This window comes from Megalops cyprinoides, chromosome 3, assembly GCF_013368585.1.
Source record: "Megalops cyprinoides isolate fMegCyp1 chromosome 3, fMegCyp1.pri, whole genome shotgun sequence".
Classification (NCBI taxonomy): domain Eukaryota; kingdom Metazoa; phylum Chordata; class Actinopteri; order Elopiformes; family Megalopidae; genus Megalops; species Megalops cyprinoides.
This window is the reverse complement of record NC_050585.1, coordinates 21723852-21737487: the sequence shown is the minus strand read 5'-3', so window position 1 is coordinate 21737487 and position 13636 is coordinate 21723852. Positions and strand designations below refer to the sequence as shown.

Genomic DNA, 13636 nt, shown 5'->3' with positions numbered 1-13636 from the left:
TCTGGTACATTTTCTAATTCAGAGCTTTGGTTTCTCTGGTAGTGAGTGCCAGGTTTTAGATTTCCTGAAGGCCACAGCACTGAAAGATGTGGGCATTACAAAGCCTGACATGTTTTATAAAAGATCTTACCAGTCCTTTCTGTAGGCAACTCCACCCTACCCCATAATAAACTCAGACAGAATCAAGTTAATGTTTTAGCATTTTTAATTAATAAAATTACGAGTATTAAAAGTGACCAAAAATAGAAATTAACAAGCAATTCAGTTTACATTTTTAGGAGGTTTCTCACATTTAATGTTTTTGTCAAGCTTTAAAAGAAATGTTTTCGAAGACTTTAGGTTCCGTCTAGGCTCTCTCATGTGGCTCTCTCATGGAGACCACATTACGGACACAAGTGTGAGCATAGGATGATGTCATCTCATATCTGCGAGTGACTCACTCACTGTCCTTGTTTGTAGCTATAGATATAGAATAGATAACTATTGAACACAATGATCTAGAAACTCTAGAATGGATCAAAATGTATCTAGCTGTTAGAATTCTAGACCAATGTGATATATTCTACTATTACTTTAAACAGTCCTGTCCAGTATAGTAGCTCTACATCTATTGCTTGCTTGGTATAAAACCTTGTTTTCTTAGGAACAAAATTCAATATGAAGGGACCTACCAGGACCCCATCTAGATTTGAATTCTTAAAGTGATAATGTCCCCATGGCTTTCTGAAAATATAGTGCAAATTGAATAATTTTAAAATCCATACAAAAGATTAGTGGTTCAGTTAAAAAGAGAGGTGCTGTGAAGTTTTCTTTCACATTAAACAAATGTTGTAGTTGTTGTAAATCAACTAAATATTTATCATATATTTTATTTCATATTTTGAACATGAAATACTTTTATAAAGGGTTTTCTCCTGTTTTTTTTATTTCTATTATGATTTTAAATGACAAGATTTGTCTAATCTTTAAAAGAACAGCACATTTTAAAGAGAAGTGCTATGACCTTGCCAACGATCCATGCAGCCCTTTCCAAACAGTCAGGCAGAGAAAGAGAGAGGGAGAGAGAGAGAGAGAGAGAGAGAGGGAGAGAGAGAGAGAGAGCGAGAGCGAGAGAGAGAGAGAGCGTTCGAGAGAGAGCGAGAGAGAGAGAGAGAGAGAGGGAGAGAGAGAGGGAGATAGAGAGAGGGAGAGAGAAAGAGAGAGGGAGAGAGAGAGGGAGAGAGAGAGAGAGAGAAAAAGAGAGAGAGAGAGAGATGAGTATGTACACAGACATTTACAGATGCATTTTACCCCGGATGGGCAAAGTAAGGACTGATAACCAGAGCACAGAATGCCAACTCAGAACCTTAAACCCCTTGCCATGTCCATTCAAATGATTTGCAATTTTGTTGTTATCAATCAGGTGAAGACAGCAACAACTGACAGGTGATTAATACTGAGAAGAACTCATTTTGAGTGGGACAAATTGTTAACAAAATAAATAAAAACGATATTAATTAATATTTCAGACTGCTCACACCTGATATGCTGACTACTAAAGTGCCACACCCCTTACTCTGGCCCTGCTTTGATCTGATTGTATTCCATGAGACAGCAAAAAAGCAACATTTTTAACATCACAGGTTCTGGACCACTTTACAGACTCTAAAAAAGAGAAAACAGCTTGTTGTGTGAACACACGTTGGAAGGGCTTCCTTCTCTGTCCCCTACTGGCAGAATGTACACACAGCAAATTGGATGGTACCGCTGACCCTGCCACATAGTTGCCATGCATTCACAAGAACTTTGGAGCACTAGGAAGAGTTAACTGATTCCTGTGCATTATTTTTTCAAATCCAGATTTGACAATTCATTTCTTAATAAAGCATGACAATATTGCATATTTATATAAAATAACTCTGTACATGTTACATTAACATTTAACATTAACATTTACAGTACATAATAAGCCTTAACTTGCTATATACAGTATGGGCTTGGCTCAGCAGGGAAGAAGGAAGGCTCTTCACAACTGAAATGATTTGGATTGCCAAACGATCAATCGGCTGTAAGCTGTAAGAGTCTATGCAGAAAAGGAAGTATGGGGGGAAATTCCCAAGGGACACCAAGTTGAAAGCACGGACACAGAACTACTAGGTGGGTCCAGTGTTTCTACACAGGACTTCCAGTTCCTGTACCAGTTGGGCACTTGAAGCATATGCACACACAGGCAGCCAAACATTCCGGAATGTTAGTTTAAATCAAACCAGAATCTGCCAGATGTTTAAGGGAGTCTGAAATAGCCTCAGAGTTTGCATGCTCTTGGCCTTTGCTTTCTATGGCTGTGCCCAATCTAGTAGTTCTGTATCTGTGGTGGAACACATGCATACTGACCTCAGGGAATAAAGGGCTTGTGATTGGCTTGTGTCCCCCACCAATGATATTCGGGACCACCTGTAGCTGAACCTGATAAATACCTCATCTTTGCAATCTGAGGGTAACACACAAATAAGGGTCTTTGGGAGCTCTGATGCTTCAAACTCAGCTAAATAATAAACAGCATTCAAATGACGGTGGGACACATCTGTACAGCACTAGCTCGCAGGTTGACCCTTGTACAGATTTAAGAAGAAAAAAAATCCCTTGTTTCACTGCATCAAAAACTTGCATCTTTTGAGGACTGTGTTACACAGCCATACACTCTGATAAATAAGTTATGAATGAGAGGAGCAGGCAGCGGGCCCTTTGTTCCAGACTCGGCTGATTGCTAAGCTCAGGCTGGGGTAAGACATGCGAGCGACACAGACACCAGACATTCAAAACGCTGAAGCTGCTCTGACCACGAGCTGACCTTTCCAGCCCTAACAGCAGAAGGAGAGTGCCTTTTTTTGTCTTGAGTGGGTTTAGCAGAACGTCGGCAGAACGGTTGCCTCTGCATTCTGGGTCCTCCCCCAAAGTCCATGCGGCCACGGCCGCCACAGCCCCACCCCCTGAGGCCCTCCCGCCACTGTGAGCAGCCCCTGTGACAGCTGCCTACCAGCCTGGGGAAGGGGGTGGAGCCTCCATAATAACCCACGCCCCTCACCCACTGTCCACAGGGTCATCAGAGGTCCAGTTTGGTCCGGTCTGGTCCGGTCTGGTCCGGTCTGTTCCGGAACCTCTCTGGGCTACTCAGGCTGCTCCAGGTGGGTATGGAGCCCGTTCTCCGATCGGGCATGGTTCTGCCAGAAGGACCGGTGTATCTGGTCCAGCTCGGAGGTCAGGGGTAACCGGATATCCAGGTGCATCTTCAGGTTCTCCAGCCACTCCTCCAACTGGGCAAAGGGGGGGCTGTCAAAGGGAGGGAGAGAGTCATTCACCTGCTGGACTATCTGCACACACACACATACGTGCGACCGCACACACACACTGCGCACTTTGCCTGAGATTTGAACTTGCAACCCTTTAAAGAGTTTCCTTACAAACAGTGCTAAAGGGTCACCAAAGTTCTGGTGATGAACCTCTCACTAAAGCCTGCCCACAGAGGACACCACCTACTCACCATGTTGGGGCAGAGGGTTAGAGATAACTCTATCTGTTACTGTGAAGTTAGGGCTAAAGCAGAGAGGTCAAAGGTCGGAGGTCAGTGCTGCCTCACCGTTTGTCCACATCCAGGTCGCAGCAGCGGGCGGCGATGGGGAAGAAAGAGGGCGGGCAGTCTGGCGGACAGTAGCGGTCCAAGAACCCCTTCACATTCAGGCCGAAATCCATGGTCCGAGGCAAGTAGTCTGGGTCAGCGTTCACCCTGCCAATAATCTAGGGGCCAGAGGGCGGGACCATGGTCAGACAAGGAACACACACTCCAACAACCTGGCAACAATATTTCACCCATAATTCCTGCACCGCGACATGTCTTTGTTTGCCAGATATGCCCTGACATGAGCCCATTTAAAAGGTTTAAATTTTACACACTGCCCGTCTGTACAGCTAGACGTCTTTTGAGGCAGTTTGGGTCTCTGATTTGGTGCATTGATACGTCCGGCTGCAGAGGCATCTGCCCCCACCGGCTGGGCTCCTGCGCTCTTACCTCACACAGCATGATGCCAAAGGAGAAGATGTCCACTCTCTCATCGTAGCTCTTCCCTGGAAACCACAGGCATGCAGACATGCGTTAGAGGAGCACCTTCAGAACTATCCAATGAGGATGTGCTCCCAGGCTCATTGATTTAATTTGCTTTGGGTTATTCACAGAGTCTATGTATTTACAGACTAACATAGATACAGTAACAGCAGGCTGATGAACACATTGAAGAAAAGTATTTTAAGGGCCCAGTGTGGGATGTAAACCCATACCCTTCCACCTGTGGGCCCAGTTCCCATACATTACTCTATACTGCACCCTCATGTCTCTTTTAGAGAATTAAAATTTCACTTTACAGTGTGTAACATGTGCAGCATGCAAGATATCATCATGATGCCTTTCTCAGATCGCAAATAAGCAGCCATGAAAATGTCCAGGATCAGAACACGCCCTCATCAAGTCAGTGTGACATCACTGTGACCTCAGCATGACTCCCTCTAGCCACACCCACTCACCGTGGATCATCTCCGGGGCCATCCAGTAGGGGTTCCCCACCACTGTGTACCTCTTCCTGCGATCTGGCTTCTTTAGGCCCGGCAGCTTCTCGGCGGACACCCCGTCCTGGGCGCGGTCCTCCACCATCAGCCGAGCCAGACCGAAGTCAGCCACCACCACGCTCTTATTCTGCACGGAACCCAGAGAGGCCCAGGTCAGACACACAAGAGTGACAACCACAAACCATGATGATAACAGCTATAAAAAATGGTAAATATAGACCATAACAATAGCCATAAACAGAATAATAACTATAAACCATAGAGATGACATTCTACTATAAACCAAAATGAAAACAGTAACTACAAACCATTCCAGTAACCATAAACCACAATGATCATAATGATAACAATAACTATATTAATAACATATTACTATAAGCCATGACAACAACTATAAACCTTAACTATCACAACTACAAACCATCTACAAACATCTGTGACCATAAACCACAAATCTTATTCCCATTACTGCATTTACCATAATGCTAATGATGACAACAATTATAAAAAGTAATAACACTAATGATGAGAACAATTATAAAAAGTAACGACAATCATAACAAGAAGCTACCATCATTATCAACCAAATCATGATTATTATTTTTCATATTTTTTTTACAATGACCAGCCCCATTAATTTGGATAATAACTCATAATACTGGACAAACCCCTACATGTTCCTGCTCCCTCTTGCTCACCTCTCTGACCAGGCAGTTATGAGAGTTCAGGTCCCTGTGAATGATGTTCATGGAGTGCAGATAGGTCTGGAAGAGGAGAGAGGGAGAAAAAGAGAGAGTTAGGAATTTGGAAACCGCAGCACTCAGAATTTCTCCAAAGAAGAGTACATTGGTGGCCCTGCTGTTTCCTGAAATGCACTCTGCTGAGTATTTACCCGCCCGTGTATGAACTGAATTCACCATTGTGTCAGTGCTGGGATTGAACTCAGCCAAATCCCACAAGAACCTCTTACATAACCTAATTTATCTGGGACACTTGGAGAGCTTGTGACATTCAGTCAGCTGTTTCTGTGTAAGTGCATGTGCATGGCCACAAGGGGGCAGTGGTGATGCAGGGAAATGGTGCAGCACAGCCTGTGGTCACAGAGCACACAGTCACTCCCTCACCATCCCAGCAGCAATGTCCTTGGCGAAGCTCACTCGCTGTTTCCACGGATATTTGCTGTCCTGTTCGGAGGCAAAGAAGTGACTCAACCTTTCTTTCAGGCTTATAACCTTTCTTACACAACTAGTCCTCATCTTTTCGCTCTAACGGGACTGTCCCTCTCTCATTCATCTCAAAGTCACAGTAGAAAACACACACATCAGGTAAATAAACCATGCAAATGAAACTCATGATGATTCATTCCGCATTTTGAATATGAACAATAAGGAATATATATTTAAAGACACATTTAAATATATGAAAATGTATTGTACCTAGGCTTTCCAAATTATGCCTACATGCAGTACATGTGTCCGGCAGTGTAGCATAGTGGTTAAGGAGCAGGACTTGTAACCGAAAGGTTGCCGGTTCAATCCCCGCTGGGACACTGCTGTTGTACCCTTGGGCAAGGTACTTAACCCACAATTGCCTCAGTAAATATCCAGCTGTATAAATGGATAACATTGTAAAGGACTGTAACCTATGTAAGTCGCTTTGGATAAAAGCGTCTGCTAAATGAATAAATGTAAATGTACATTTCTCTACAAAATATGTGACAGATTATGGTGGAGCACACACACACGCACGCACACACACACACACACCCACACACCATTTTCTTGATGATTTCTCTGAGTGTCCCTCCTTTGATGTACTCTGAGATGAAGTTGAGCCTCTTGTCCTTGTAGAGGACCCCAATGAATTTCAGGACATTGGGATGGTCCAGACATCGCATCACCTTCACCTGTACGGGAGCAGGGGGGAGGGGTTAAAACGCGTCCCTGTCAACAGCTGGCTCTAATCAAAAGATATTCCTACTAACCCCAAAAACTAAACCCATCCTCTGTGCTCTGGAACATTTGGCTTTAGAGATTACAAAGTAATTGCTTTGTCCCAGCACCTCAATTCTGTCATTCATCTACACACTAACAGCAACTTCAACTACAGGGCCTAAAGTCAATATCCTCCCAACATCTAGACATTAAAAACTCAAAACCTTAAAATAAATACAGCAGAAAAAGAAAAGAAAACTTTGGGATATAATGTATGCAAGGCAAATAGTCTGGGACCAGTAATTCCACCTCTGACTGAGCTACATTTGCTTGATGGACATTATTACTTAGGGCAACATACAGCAGCTGGTATTTTAACACATTATTCATTTCTGTGGCATCCCAGCTTCAGCCTCTCATTCAAAGACACACCAGCCTCCCACCTGGTACCTGAACCTCAGCCCTTTGGTCTAAATGCCAATCTTCTTATCCACTACACCAAACATTGACATGCTGTCTAATTTTCCACGCTAGTGCTCCAGTTCTCTTTTTGTGAGCCAAGATGCACTGGGACTCAGACTGGAACTCAGGTGACAGGTCAGGAGTCAGAGCTCTCGAACCCTGACACAGTGACTGTCTGCTGTATGCACGCTTCCCGCTGGAGATGCTGGATCTCTGCGAGCTTGGACTCATCCTGTACCTCCTTCAGGAAGGTCCTCTGCGTCTCCTCATCGAACCGAAGCAGCTCCTTCATCACCATCACCTCCCCCGTCTCCCGGTGCGTCACCTGGCAACACAGAGAAGTGACATCATCAGCGTGCTCTGCAGGCTTCACCCCAGAAGGAGTAGCTATCCACCACGGTTATCCAGAATCTTCCAAAGGGCATATCTGATCTAGTGCTTCTATCTTTTCCCCCTCACCTCATTTTACCCTCTCCGTTCACACATGGGAAGCACTCACCCACACGAGGGGTGCCCCGGCACAAAAAATTTGTTCCACATAAACTCTCCCCCCACAGCCGTGAAAACACACTCTCAGCATGACTGAGCCTGACACGCTAATGAAAAGGCTTCTGTCAGCCTCCAAGTGCCAAGACGCATAGGAGACGCGCACGAGACGCGCAGGAGACACGGACGAGAAGCATGTGAGAGGCATGTGATATTTTGGGCATGTGATATTTTGCTGGTATCGTAGGATGTAGCTGAAATTATTTTATTATTTTCTGAACTAAATACCTTTTGGGGCATAGAAGAAGAGCAAATGGCCTGAGCTGTGTCTCACACACGGTTGGTGTAATTTCAGTTGCAGTGCTGTCACCGGTGCACCCTGGGTACAGAGCAGCAGGTGCAGCCGTACCTTTATCGCCTGTCCAAAACAGCCCTTTCCCAGAACCTCGCCATGGATGAGGTCTGAGGGCCGGAAGATGCGGTGTGTCCTATCGTTGGAGACGACGCGCAGTGACTCGGAGCGTCCGATGTCCTTCTTCTGAGAAAGAGGCGAGGCTGCACTGCTGGAGCATGGAGACTTATCTATACTGCAGCTACGCCTGGAGAAACAGAGACAGACAGAGACTGATCTATACTGCAGCTACGCCTGCAGGAACAGAGAGACACACAGAGACTTACTTAAACTGTAGCTCTGCTGGTAAATAGTGTGTCATATGTGGCAGTATGTGAGATGTGTGTGCAGTATGTGAGATGTGTGTGTGTGTGTGTGTGTGTGTGTGTGTGTGTGTGTGTTGCTGCCGCGTCTCTTACGTGATGACTCGGGAGCGCAGGTTGGTGACGTCCAGGTTGGATGGGGGTGTAGGGACTGGCCTGACCTGGCTGGACTCTTCTGATGGTGGGCTTGCCCCTTCAACCCGCTCCCCCGTTCGCCCCCGATCATGGGGGTCGTGCTCTATGGTCAGCTGCAAGAGCCGGCCAGTCTCCTGGATCAGCAAGTCAATCTGAGCCAGACAGAGGGAGAAAGAGAAAGGGAGAGGAAGAGAGATAGAGAAAGGGAAAGGGAGGGAGAGAGGGAAAGGGAGAGGGAGAGAGAGTCAGTCAGGGACCGTGAAGATGAGGGGTACAGACACAGTGTCCAGTGGTGGTGGAGGGCTGTTACCTCATCCAGCGGAACATTCCGGATAGGGGTGCCGTTTATTTCTAGGATCCGGTCCCCGACGTGTACTGAGCTCTTCACGTCTGGGCTGATACAGTCCGAGTCCAGTCTGCGCATGAGACGTGGAGAGTGGTCACAAACACACATACACAACCTCACTTCCACACACACACACTCTCATACACACGCGCACACATACACACACACACAATGAAATTTGTCAGCTCTCCCAAAATCCCCCCACTCACTCTGACACCCTGACGGTGGGGTTGGCCTCGGGCCCACAGACTCCGGGACTGCAGCCCCTGTCGATGGACACAGAGAAGCCCCGCTTTCCATCAGTGGAGGCCGGGATGGACACCAGCGTCACTGTGTGTGGAATCCTGGAGCACGAAGAGTCTGGAAGCGTCACTGGGGTAACGATGTTCTGGTAGTAACAGTGCCCACTGCAGGTGAGGAGGAATTACAGCATGGTCACAATGAGCTCATCGGTGCTCTACGTCTGCCTCCCTGTGGAAACTACTCAAACAGCATGTTCGTGAAAGAGCGAATCACGCTGGTATGTGTACATACACACTGTACCATAGCAGGGTCATGAGAGTGAGTGCAGACCAGCTATCTCAGATTACGCTCACCAGTAGAGTTTGGAGCGCTCTACCAGAGCGTATGTATCTCCATCCCCGATGAAGGAGCCACAGCCGAGGCAAGAGAAGCACTCCGGGTGATACTTCTGATCCCCAGCCACCTGCCATGGCCGAGAGGGAGGGAGAGAAAGAGAGAGGGAAGGGGAGAAAGAAGGAGAGAAAGGCAGAGGGAGAGGAGGGAGGGAAAAGAGGGAAAGGTGGGTGCTGAGTAATGGCCATTTAACCATCAAAGCAGGCTATCCTTCATAACGAGCTCCTTCAGAACAGTGTGTATGAGTGTATGTGTGTGTGTGTTTGTGTGTGTGTATGTGTGTTTGTCTGTGTGTGAAAGAGTATGTTTCTATGTCAGTGTGTGAGTGGGCGGGAGGGAGAAAGAATTTCGATAATGAAACTATGCGACAGATGGATGTACATTAATGAAATGCAATCAGCACCAGAATAAACCTTTAGGTAATGAACACTATGTACAGCCCTACAGAACACACACACACACACATTATACACAAACGTATACATTATACACACATGCACACACATACACATATACATACACAGACACAGACACAGATACATACACAGACACAGACACACACACACAGGTTTTGTTAAAGTGTGAAAAGGATCTTTTTCTACCCAGAATTCCTTTAAGACACCATACAGGGGTTCCTGGTGAGGTGGGGAGAGGGCACTGCAGTGACAGTGACACTCACACATTCCATCCCTGCCATTTGTCCACCACTCCCACCCCCACCCTGCAAACACTCCACATGTTCACCAACTGACAGCTGCTTCCTGTCGCCCACCGAGAGAGACATGCACTTCAAAGAGCCACAGGCAGCGCAGAGAGGAGACTGAACACACTAAAGACTTGTGTTCATGCAAGAGAGAGTGAGATTTCTCTCACTGTTACCTCTAAGCTATTTTGCAAAAAAAAAAAAAAAAAAACTAAATTTAAAGCTGTTCTTCAGGTTAATGTTGTCCTTGTTCACAGTGATGCCCTACAGGGGGGACAGGGTGGTTTTGGGGAGGGCGTCCTGTTCTAGTTCTTAGCCCCTTCTGTCCTGTTGTTTCTGTACAGTGGAGTCATGTGGTTATCAGGCCTAAATCGGGACCAAATGTTTCTCAGGAGGAGACCGCGCGCGAGAGAGAACTGGAGAAGCTGTGTGGGGGTGGTTTTATTGCGAACCGGAGGCCTTTGTGTCTCTTTGACCCAATAACACCTACCACCAGCGGCCAAATCCACTAAATCCTAAACAGAGGGTATCTGTTCAGTTTAACCATTGACGTAACACTGAGGGCTGACTGCATAAGACCTCAGAAACAAACCGTGGACTTGGATCATGACGAAGGAAATCTCTGTAATGCAGAACTACAGTAAAGTGGTGATTCCTGCTCTAAACCATGAGTTACTCTCTGTACAGGGGAACAATGAATAGCAACCCATGGGAAAGGGAGATGCAGTACATTGTATTATAGTGAAAACACTGCAAGACTATAACTGCAAATACATTTAAAATATACTATGACACAACATAAGTATATTGCAATATAGCAAAATATATTATCTACAGCGTACTCTCAATGTATTGTTTCCTTGTATGAGATGGCTGGCCAAATTACAGTCTCAAAATGAGGGAACCCGTTGAATATTATTGTAAACCTGAAACTGAACGCAGAGTAGGGCCACCTTTGTGATACTCCAAAAGATCCCCCCCCCCCACTGTAAATCGAGCACACATGTGTCTTCAAACATACACTATAATAACCAAGATGGGAGATTCTCCATACATCACACTGAAGGTTCTGTCTCCGCCATTACTGAACTAGAAATTTCACCTGCAGAACTCGGTTCTGTCAGAACCAGAGACCCACACTCCTAAAATGCACCCATATAAAACTAACAGACTATGAAAGTTTCAACCAGAGGGATGTAAACAATTCAACCTAACAACAATAGCTGCTTGTAACATTTTGCAACATACGCTGAAGTATAATCATTGGCAAAGAATTCCATTCAGAGATGAATATATACCACGCACATACATCAGGCAACCACTGACACAAACTATGCCTTGAAACACAGGGCTATCGATAAACCATTTTTACACAGGTTATCAGGTAATTGCCTGGTTACACCACCTTTTCCTACTTCCTGTTAAACCCATTTTCATCTTCCTACTATATTAATCTCCTATCAGACCTGGCGCGAGACCCAGCAAGTAAATATGAGTCTCTTTTCTGTTTTTATTGGAGAGATGTAGAGTCCAGGTTCCCTCTGGCCATAAGCACACTTAATCATTTTGTACAGATGCTGTCTGCTTGTTTACAGAATACTGTAAAGACAATCGGTGATGATGGCTCCCTGGCAGATATACAGTCCTAGTGCTTCTTATTCAACAAAGAGTGGGGGAGGCGGGGCCGTACACACATGGAACCTCAATACAGGGAGTAAATATAGGAGTCAATACAACACAGGAACAAAATACAGGAGTCAATACAGCCGCTCAACACAGGCAGTCAACACAGGGACTAAATACAAGAGAGAAGTAGAGAGAGTCAACATAGTGGTTCAATACAGGAGCTCAGAACAGGATGGCAAGACACAGTCTCAATACTAGGACTCGATACAGGAGCTCAATGCAAAAGCTAAGAGTATGGGAGATCAATACAGGAGCATTCAGGTGTCCTTAAGAGTAAAAACCCATGCTCCTCTACTTCAAAGCCAGCCTGTACAGGACCCCACAGCTGTAAACAGACACGATGTTGACTTATACTGCAGCAAAGCACATGACTGCAAACACAGTCCCACACAAACACTCCAAAGCAAAGGTCACATTCTGCCAGCCCTGACAAACCATATCACCATGCACCCTCTCTGAAGCGTCTCCCAGCGTCTGAGCACACACATCACGCATCACACAGCCTGCATTTTTAAAAAATGATGCAGTTACAAAAAAAATCAAATCTCCATAAAAAAAGGGAAAAATCACTATTAGCATCCAGTGGCTAGCATCCCTGAGAAGCATGCCAGGTCCTTTAAAATCCTGTACAGGAAGCTGCTGCTCTGGCAGTGTGGTGCTGCGCATCGTGGCTGGAGGATAGCGAGAATGTTCCGGCACAATGCGCTGCAGGCGTTGCCCGCGTGACGGCCGGCCTGGCACGCCCCGGACAGCAGCCCCACCGTCGCCGGAGCAACAGCAGAAAGGGGTGGGGTGGGGGTGCAGAGCCAGCCCTCGCTCCTACCTTCTTGTCCCTTTTCCAGAGCCTGATACAGCAGAAGCCCCAGAGGAAGAGGTCCCCCACCATGGCTCCCGGTGCGTGACAGCCCCAGCGCAGCGCGGAGCTCCGGTCCATTCAGCCGCGGCGCTCCGCTCTCTCTCTCTCCCTCGCCGCTGTCAAAACAACACGCCGCCCCTCAGCTCTGCCCCTCCCCTCCCCTCCAACGATGAGCTCATCTGTGTCACGGTGTCACAGAAGCCCCCTCCCACTCCTCCCACCCTCCGGCCCAGCCCACCCCCCACGCCTGCAGGCTGCCACCCCTCCACCCACTTACTGCTGATGGCAGTATAATCTAATCCTAAATTAGACAATAAATAACCCCTCCCTCTAAGTAAGGAGGGTTTTTTATTAGATAGTGCATGTGTCTTTTATCACTACCCTGTGTTTAATGTGTCTTTTTTTAAGGTGAGGTAATCGCGGCTGAGAGATTTCAGCATTTTAAAATCCATCGGAGCTGAAGTAGCTACTCACAGCACATTCTCAACAATTGCTACAATTAGCAAAATGTGACAAAAATTCTAATTCTAACTGTAATTCTAGTCGGTCTCAGAAACTGAGACAGAAATTCCAGTTCCGCCCATTTAGATTCTTGATCATATGAATGCAACACAGAGGGCAGACAGCACGGCACAGCAGCTTTTTTTTTTTTTTAAGCTAAGACGCTAATCAATATTCCAATATCCTGGGAGGATCTGTTTATATGTGCGGTCTGAGGCAGCCCCAGCGTTGTCAGAGCAGACATGTTTTGATCGCTGGCTTCCTCTTGGCCGGCTCGGCCTGCCGCTTGCACGCCGGGTAACAGCAGCTGCGGCTGCCAGGAGCGCTATGACTCTGCAGATATTAATAGAGGCAGGCAGGGCGTCTGCGGCAGTGCCTGCTGGGCCTTCACACAGACGTGCGCTGAGCCTGAGAGCGGCTGAGCGAGAGGGACAGGGAAATTGGTCCTCTTGAAGGCACCGTCACAATGCCGAATCTGTGGCTGTGTGAGGGCACAGGGAGTCAGAAAGCTCCTGCTGTTAGCACTGCCTGAACTGAAGTGCAGCCACAGACTCGCGCAGGGACGGCCAGCTTGATCCAGA

The 13636-nt window shown here is 46.6% G+C and overlaps 1 protein-coding gene across 3 annotated transcripts in view; it reads right to left on the bottom strand.

The window, feature by feature from the left end:
- Positions 1-1201: 1201 nt before the first annotated feature.
- LOC118775151 (LIM domain kinase 1-like) overlaps positions 1202-13636 on the bottom strand; it is a 30889-nt gene continuing 18454 nt past the window's right edge. For 2 of the 3 annotated variants that reach the window (XM_036524899.1, XM_036524900.1), the window contains 13 exons: positions 9270-9379; positions 8883-9080; positions 8638-8743; positions 8289-8479; positions 7888-8077; positions 7231-7317; positions 6371-6502; positions 5721-5780; positions 5295-5360; positions 4555-4723; positions 4046-4101; positions 3617-3774; positions 1202-3309 (listed from right to left, as the gene is read on the bottom strand). In XM_036524899.1, coding sequence (XP_036380792.1) covers positions 3147-3309; positions 3617-3774; positions 4046-4101; positions 4555-4723; positions 5295-5360; positions 5721-5780; positions 6371-6502; positions 7231-7317; positions 7888-8077; positions 8289-8479; positions 8638-8743; positions 8883-9080; positions 9270-9379 — 1686 coding nt within the window. In that variant the 3' untranslated portion in view covers positions 1202-3146. Of the gene's footprint in view, positions 3310-3616; positions 3775-4045; positions 4102-4554; positions 4724-5294; positions 5361-5720; positions 5781-6370; positions 6503-7230; positions 7318-7887; positions 8078-8288; positions 8480-8637; positions 8744-8882; positions 9081-9269; positions 9380-12521; positions 12651-13636 lie in introns of those variants that run through there. The other variant, XM_036524901.1, reaches the window with a different exon arrangement.